The sequence below is a fragment of the Lynx canadensis genome, chromosome B3, assembly GCF_007474595.2.
Source record: "Lynx canadensis isolate LIC74 chromosome B3, mLynCan4.pri.v2, whole genome shotgun sequence".
NCBI lineage: Eukaryota > Metazoa > Chordata > Mammalia > Carnivora > Felidae > Lynx > Lynx canadensis.
In genome coordinates this window covers 31,755,671-31,764,016 of record NC_044308.2, presented here as the reverse complement: position 1 = coordinate 31,764,016, position 8,346 = coordinate 31,755,671, and the positions used below count along the sequence as shown (strand labels likewise).

The 8,346-nt window shown below is 59.5% G+C and overlaps 1 protein-coding gene across 1 annotated transcript; it reads left to right on the top strand.

Annotated features, from left to right (window-relative positions):
- The first annotated feature begins 2,481 nt into the window (after nt 1-2,481).
- On the top strand, nt 2,482-5,901 carry ISLR (immunoglobulin superfamily containing leucine rich repeat). Its single transcript, XM_030317724.1, has 2 exons — nt 2,482-3,103; nt 3,906-5,901. The coding sequence occupies exon 2, from the start codon at nt 3,914-3,916 to the stop codon at nt 5,198-5,200; it is 1,287 nt and encodes a 428-aa protein (XP_030173584.1). The 5' UTR covers nt 2,482-3,103; nt 3,906-3,913; the 3' UTR covers nt 5,201-5,901.
- The last annotated feature ends 2,445 nt before the right edge of the window (nt 5,902-8,346 follow it).

The following is an 8,346-nucleotide window of genomic DNA, read 5'->3' as shown; positions in this document are numbered from 1 at the left end:
CCCCACACCAGCCCTATAAGCAACGACAGAGCAACGGCTTTCAAGGGAGGGCCCCTGTAAAGTTCTGGGGAAGAGATCTCCATCTGGAGTTCTCTACCCAGCTGAACTATCACTCAGAGTGACAAAGAGTCTTCAGACAGGCAGGTCCCACAACACCTCTCCTACAAACCTTTTCCAGAAGGTACTGGAGGGTGGGTTCCGACAAAGCGAGAGTGTAAACTGAGAAGAGGAAGATGTGGGAATCCAGGAAGCAAGAGGCCCAAGCCCAGAGAGCTGAGCAATGGACCCTGAGCAAGGGAGGTGGGCCATCTCTGTGTGACTATAGCACAGCCAGGGTCCAAATAAACTGAACTGGAAGTGGCTCAGTTGGTTAAGTGCCCAACTCTTGGTTTCAGCTCAAGTCATGATCTCACGGCTCGTGGGTTCGAGACCGGTGTCAGGCTGTGTGCTGAGAGCGCCAGAGCCTGCTTGGGATTCTGTCTCTCTCCCCCTCTCCCTGCCCCTCCCCCACTTGCTCTTGCACTCTCTCTCTCTCTCTCTCTCTCTCTCAAAAATAAATAAACGAATTGGAGCAGGTCAGAAGGCTCAGGGAGAGATTTCTCCAAGATAAAATGGATAGAGTACATTATGGGTTTATTTACGTTGAAAGGAGATTCACCCAGCTGGGGGAGAGTGGGGAATTGAATTAGTGAGAAGCACTAAAAAACCCAAAACAACAAGCCCCCCTTCCCCGCACCCAGATGAAGACAACTCCAGGGAAAACAAGCGTCATTGAGAAAGATGACGGTAAGAACTCCGAAGAAAGGCCAGGGAGGTCTATGAGGACAATTAAGGGGGGAGCCTGTTTTAGCTTCGGTGGTCTCCGAAGAGCTGCTCTGATGAGGTGATGTTTAATGGAAGCCTGAAATGCCAGGTTCCAGCCACAGCAGGAGGGTCTGAGGGCTGGGGCTGGGGGGGGGGGGATCTTCGCACTCTGGGCCTGTGTGCTTTGGAAGGGGGAGCCGGGGGGAGAGTGTGGGCTCCTGAGAGCGCCTCAGAGGCAGCCCCCTGGCGTGGGTGAGGCGGTGTAGGCGGGTACAGCAGCACAGCGACGCCCCCTCCCCCAGGAAACCCTCTGTGACTGGCACTGAGGTCGCTGAGTCTCCCCTCTGGTTACCCGAACTCCCGATGTATGTGTTTCCAGCCTCTAGTGGGCCTACCGAATTCAGGACGTTCCTCCCAATTCCCCAACACAGCAACGACGATGCCAGACAAGGCTTCGCCTGCAGTGGGTCGGAACTCGGACTGCGAGAATATTCTCAGTATCAGACTGAGGGGCTTTGCAGGGGGCACGCGGTGCTTGCAGCCCCGCTTGGTGACAGGGGGATGGCGACGCGGTGAGCTGGGACGGAGGGCTCCCCGGGGATGCTTTCATCCAAAGAGGATACCTGTTTGTCCTTGGCCCTGCCAGGAGGGTCAGGAGAGTGCTGAGCAGAATTCAGCCAGGTATATGGACAGGAGGAAAAGGAAGGCTGGGGCAGGGGGCTGAGGGGATGTGAGTAGGCTTGTGCTGTGGAGGGCAAAAGTATCCAGTGCACAAAGTGTTTTCGAGGGGGTTCTCTCATCTTTTGGTTGCTCTTCTGGCTCTCTTGTTTGGGGCCTCTTTCTCCTCCCCATTCTGACTCCTCCGGGCCCTCCTGTTTGGGGAGAAAAGCTCAGATATACCCTCACCCTGGAGGCATATGTCCTTCCCACACAGTTAGTGCTGGGAGAGCGGGGCCCAGAGAGCAGTGCAGCCTCCACAGACAGGCAGCTCCAGTGGTGGGATTTCAAGCAGTGTGGGAGGACACAGAGAATATTCCGGAAGGAGCGAGACCCTCAGCCTCACCTCTGCCTGCCGGGTGGGCAGTCCTGGGTGACGGAACTATCTGTGTGAGCCTGGGTCTCTCAGAATCCCAGTCAGGGAAACTGAAGTCCAACTGATTCGTGTCCAAGGCTCTCTGCTACGGGGTTCGGAGCCTTGTCATACCTCTGCCCGCCTCCCTGATCTCTCCCCTCCCGGCCAAGTGGGGAGCCAGGTCTGGCGCCTTGGCGCCTGGGGACCTCCCTGGACCACATGTGCTTAGAGCAGCCTAGCCTCAGAGCCAGCAGGCAGGCCTGACACAGACGAGGAAGATGTGTTTTCTTACAAAACCAGGACTAACATTTTGGCTTCTCGCTGGGGTGTTGGAGCCTGGTGGGGTTTTCATACACTTGGGCCTTCTCCGCTTTTCATTGAAAACACAGCATCACCCACACAGACACATGGACACAAAGACACACACTTCTACACACACACACACACACCCTCCCAAATACACACACTCGCTTGTATACACCAGACAAACACAGAGACGACACAAAACGACGCAGTCTCACACCTACACGAACACACGCTCAAACATTCCCAAACACACACGTTCACACACAGTCCCACACCCACATCCACACAAACACACATACACACTCATCCACGCCTAGAAATGTCGCACGCATGTGCACACACAATCAGTCATACGGCCCCAGCTTGGAGAAGACCCCCCCCCCCCACCTTTCCTCTTGTTTGAAGCGAGGTTAGAAGTTTCCCACCTTCCGGGAGACTCATTTCTCACTCTTCGCTCCATAAAAATCCTCCTAGCCCCATCTTTTATTGGGTGCTGTCCAGCTAGTGCTGTGTCTTTAAGGAAGTTGAAGCTGCTAAAAGTGAGTGAGAGAGAGGGAAAAAAAGAAAAAAAATTTGGCATCTCTTCCCCCTCGAGTTTCTGGTGTCACTTATGAAACACGGGTCCTTGTTGCTGCAGAGAAGCAGTTGTTTTGCTAGAAGGAGGGAGTGTCCGGGCTGTCTGGGCTCCCTTCCTGCAGCCTGCTCTCAGCGAGGCCCCAGGCACCCTGTCTGGGGAAGGGCGGGCACGGGCGAGCAGTTCGAAGGTGGGGCAGGAACCAGGGTGCCCCTTCCTCCAGCCTCCGCATCCTCCCTGCACGCCCGGTGGCCCCCGCAGCCTGCCCTGGGCCAACTCTGTCCTTTGTTGGTCTTTGGTTCCATCTTAGAAGTGGATCCGCTTGGCTAAGAAAGAGTAGTTTGAAGGTAAGCCAGCGGGAAAAGGGGAGGCCTGCCGGGCACAGAGGCTCGACTGCCTGGCACTTTCCCGTTGGTTCGGGGTGCTTGGGACAATCCCTTATTTGGATGTGTCCAGGGGGCGTCTGCCCCTCTAGCAACCGCATCCCCGGAAATCCCGGCAGCATTTGGGTTGAACCACTGGCCTCCCCCAGGCCAGCTGAGAGGTCCTGGCGGGGGTTTATTTAGGCAGCTGCCTGGCGTAGTCTGAAAGGAACAGGCCACGGGTATGATTCTGTAGAAAGGGTTTGGTGTCTGCTGTGGTCATAGCCTGTAGGAGCGGGAGGGGGGCGGATGGGGTGGATGGGGGCGGTGTGCACTGCACAAGGGGCCTTGTCTGGGCCGGGGCAAAGCATACCTATGGGGGGCTCCGGTGGGAGGGACTGTGGCCAGGATGTGGGAGGGCAGGAGGGAGGTTCCGTGGAGCGCTGGGGGAGGGGGCGGCTGAAAACGGATTTCAAGTCATAAAATCAGCTCGGAGCTGGCCGAGGCAGGGAGAGCTCTCTGCTTGGAGGAGGAGCTGGGGTCCTCTTCCGTCCCGTCTTCGCCCCTTCTGGCTGCGTGACCTCAGGCAAGTCCTGGCCCTTCTTTGGGCCTCAGTTTCCCCTTCTGTAGAATGGGCAGGGGGGCTAGGTGGTGTTGGGTCTTAGCCGGATTCTGTGGGGGCAGGGCCTTGTGAGGGGGAAGAGCTCTGTCTGGCTGGGGTCCCGAGAGGGACGAGTGCCTCGCACGGGCCCTTGGGGTCACCTTGGTGGCGTGTCCTTCTCTGCAGGAGGTAGGATGCAGGAGCTGCGTTTGCTCTGCTGGGCGGTCCTCCTGGGCCTAGCGCAGGCCTGTCCTGAGCCCTGCGACTGCGGCGAGAAGTACGGCTTCCAGATCGCCGACTGCGCCTACCGCGACCTGGAGGCCGTGCCACCCGGCTTCCCTGCCAACGTGACCACGCTGAGCCTGTCGGCCAACCGGCTGCCAAGCTTGCCAGAGGGCGCCTTCCGGGAGGTGCCCCTCCTGCAGTCGCTGTGGCTGGCGCACAACGAGATCCGCGTGGTGGCCGCCGGTGCCCTCGCCTCTCTGGGCCAACTCAGGAGCCTGGACCTCAGCCACAACCTCATCTCCGACTTTGCCTGGAGCGACCTGCACAACCTCAGTGCCCTCCAGCTGCTCAAGATGGACAGCAACGAGCTGACCTTCATCCCCCGGGACGCCTTCCGCAGCCTTCGTGCCCTGCGCTCGCTGCAGCTCAACCACAACCGCCTGCACGCGCTGGCCGAAGGCACCTTCGCGCCTCTCACCGCTCTGTCCCACCTGCAGATCAACGATAACCCCTTCGACTGCACCTGCGGCATCGTGTGGTTCAAGACGTGGGCCTTGACCACGGCCGTGTCCATCCCGGAGCAAGACAACATCACCTGCACTTCGCCCCACGTGCTCAAGGGCACGCCGCTGAACCGCCTGCTGCCGCTGCCTTGCTCGGCGCCCTCGGTGCAGCTCACCTACCAGCCCAGCCAGGACGGTGCCGAGCTGCGGCCGGGCTTCGTGCTGGCCCTCCACTGCGACGTGGAGGGGCAACCGGCCCCCCAGCTCCACTGGCACATCCAGACGCCCGGTGGCACCGTGGAGATCACCAGCCCCAACGTGGGTGCCGACGGGCGTGCCCTGCCCGGGGCCCTGGCCGCCGGCGGCCGGCCTCGCTTCCGGGCCTTTGCCAATGGCAGCCTGCTCATCCCAGACTTCGGCAAGCTGGAGGAGGGCACCTACAGCTGCCTGGCCACCAACGAGCTAGGCAGTGCGGAGAGCTCAGTAAACGTGGCACTGGCCACACCGGGCGAGGGTGGGGAGGATGCGCTGGGGCGCAGGTTCCACGGCAAAGCGGCTGAGGGTAAGGGCTGCTACACGGTTGACAACGAGGTACAGCCCTCAGGGCCGGAGGACAACGTCGTCATCATCTACCTCAGCCGCGCGGGGGGCCCTGAGGCTGCAGCAGTGGGAGGAGGGGCCCCTGGGAAGCAGCCCCCCGGCCTGTTCCTACTAGGCCAGAGCCTCCTCCTTCTCTTCCTCACTTCCTTCTAGCCTTCCCCCGTCCCCACCCCCCCTCCCTCCCCTGACTCTGTGGATGTCCCTTATAATAAGCGACACCTGGGTCTGAGGGTGGCAACTCCCAAGGCCGGTGTGGGGGACTTCACATCTTCCTACCTCCCTTCTCACCTCTTCTGGAACCCTCACCACCCCCGACTTCTAAACTTGCTCAAAGCTAGTGACTAGACCAGAATTTGATCCCATACTCACCGTGTGCGGTGCTGATTGCTGCTAACCACATGGCCCGTGCTCCCCCATCAGGGCAGCTCGCTAACAGGGCGATGCCCTAACCCCCCGGGGGAAGCCCCACCGATGGAATTGCAGGCACTGGGTCCGACCAGCTGGCAAAGGCTGGGGGCACAGGGTTGGGGCCAGGGGCTTGGCAGGGAAGTGACCTGAAGCAGACAGGGAATAGGGTCTCGGGCGGTGGCTGGCATAGCTTTGGGCTCTTGGTGACCCGCTTGAGTTCCCGCTGCCTCCTGGCATTCCCTGATGATCTGGGGGCTCGGGAGTCTGTGCCCTGATCTCAGACAGGATCGGAGGATCCGGGATGGGCTTCATCTCCTCCCACCCTGTGCCCCTCCACCCCGGACACCTATCCTGCCTTTCTCTCCAAGTATGCATCTGTAGCCTGCCCCTCCAAAGAGGCTAGCCGTCCCAGGGGGCGGCTGAGAAATAAACAGCATTTCTGATGCTCCCTTGCGTCTGCCTGGCATTTTGTCTGAATCTAGGGTCCTCCCCCGCCGCCCCCATCCCGGTTGGGGACAGGATGGGGAGTCGGAGGGTCAGGACAACCAGCCTGCTTGTCCACGCGTGACGGGGCCTGTGAGGCCCGCACAGACTGTGTAGCAGGTAGCACAAGGGGTTGGGCCGGTGGGCTCAGCGCCCGGCCTCAAGCTGAGCTGAAGGGCAGATCATCCCTGTCCTCAAATGAGCCCACAGGACAAACGGGGGTGTGGGCCTGATGAGCATCCCAGAGGCTTCCCTTGGGTCCATGGCCCTGCACAGTGCTTCATGCCAGCAGTGGCCTAAGGAGGCATTGGGGGGGAGGGCAGGGAACGGAAGCACCCGGATTGTGGCCCCCCCCCTTCCCGGTCCTATTCCTGGAAGGGATGTTAAGGAACGGAGAGGAAATGGGGACAGACAAGGCAAGATGGGGAGGAAAGAGAAAGGGGGAGATGGGACGCAGGGTAGGGGCGAGAAGGGGGGAGAGGAAAAAACACCCAGAGAGTGAGAACAAGAGAGCATCTTTGAGGGGGGAGCCCAGGACACCAACGGTGCTTTCCAGGAAGAGGAAATGGTGTTCCTGGAGGAGAAGTCGGCCCTGGGCGTCTTCCCCACACAGCAGGTGGATCGGCGACTGACCTGGGGGGTGGCGAGGGCCTGGCAGCAGCCTGAGGGTCTCTTAGAGTGGGGAGCATGTAGATGGAATCAACCTGGAGACTAATCCCCGCATCCGTGCCGAGTCAGCGATGTGTCTCCCTCCCCACCCGTTTCCAGAACGAAGGGGGCTACACATAGGGACACGACCCTGTGGGAGAGGCTCTGCGGCCTCCCAGGTTCTGCACTCAGGACTGTTGAGCCCAGCAAAGTGGAGGCAGGGAGGCCGAGGAGTCTGGCCAGCTTCCCTTCCCCCTCCTCCTGGTCCACACGCAGCACCTCCCCGCCCCCCTCAGCAGCTTGCAGCTCCTGCTGAGCTGATGTCACCAGCAGCACATGTCAGGGATGTCTGCACATCTGGTGGGAAGCAGCAGGGTGGAGCCAAGTCCCCCGTGCTGTGCCACTTTGGGTAAATCACTGCCCATCTCTGGGCTTCAGTTTCCTCAGAAAACAAAGGACGAGTAGGATGCTTAAGGGTCCAACGGACTCTGATTATCGAAGGCTTGATATCCTAACTCATCTTGGATCCCTGATGTCTCTGGCTCCCATTCACAGCTGAGCAAGCTTGGCTTTTGGAAATGGGACCTGGGCCTAAGACCTGAGTCAGGGGCAGCTGGGGAACAGCTGTGCTCTGAATGAAACAGTCACTCTCCTGCTTCAAAGTCATCTGTGGCTCCCCGTACCCTCAGAGTGACGCCCAAATTCCCCAGCCAGCCATTCATTGTCCCTCTGCCTGACTCTCTGATGTCACCCTCCCTCCACGTGACCCTCTTGGACCTGCTAATTAATGTTCCCGTAATAGTCTGTGATGTGTTATCTTCTACATCTTTATATATGCTGTTCCCTTGGTCTGGACACCCTTCCCCTCTTCCTCACTTGGCTAAGTTGGCTCAAGGAAGCCTTCCTGGGTGCCCCACCCCCTGGCCCCCACAAGGATGGGGTCCCTTCCTCTGGCTCACACAACCCTGGGTGTCCAGTGTCCCAGTCTGATCACACTCTATTGTGACTGTTTCCTTGTTAAGGGAAGAGACCCAGTCTGCCTTCTCATCCCTGTGACGCTGTGGGTCACCAACACTGGGTCAGAAAGACATTTTTCAATGGGCTACAGTGGGATCAGAGCCCGCCCTCTTACCCACCCTCCCCTGCCCCTCTGGGGCAGCCTCAAAGGCGGGTTTGAGCTCCCTGGCCCCACCCCTAGCTTCAAGTGTATTTGAGGCCGTGGTGGAGTGTGGGAATGTGGGCGAGGAGAGAGGTTGTGCAGACATCTCTCAAGGCCCCGCTGACCCAGATCTGTGGAGTGGCCACCTTTCCCCCACCCTCACCAAGCCCACAGTGGGCCCTACACCCTCAGTCATCCATCCCCCACCTCCACCAGTCCCCAGCAAGGGAAGGGACCCCCCCTCCCCCCCCCCCCACCTCAGCTGCCCTTCCCGGCTGCACACAGGGTCTACTCCTTTTAGGACAGCTCCACCCTGTGCCCCATCCCCCCTCTTCCGCTTCTTTATTCATATTGCTTCCGTCTTCCTGAAATCTCTCTTCCCTAAGTCCTGCCCATTCTCAAGGACCCAGGAGAAGTCCTACCTCCAAAGCCAATGTCCACATAGTTCAGAGGTGGCATCATAGGGTCCCCAGTCCCTCTACCACCCAAAAGGATATGGCTATGGGTTCTCCTCTGCCCCGCACGGAGTACCCAGCCCCACATGTGACCAGGATACCCCGACCCCACCCAAGCCCCATACATGATTTACTGGCAGTACGGG

Excerpts from the sequence above, each read along its gene's own strand:
- ISLR (XM_030317724.1), top strand. The coding sequence starts at position 3,914 with ATGCAGGAGCTGCGTTTGCTCTGCTGGGCGGTCCTCCTGGGCCTAGCG.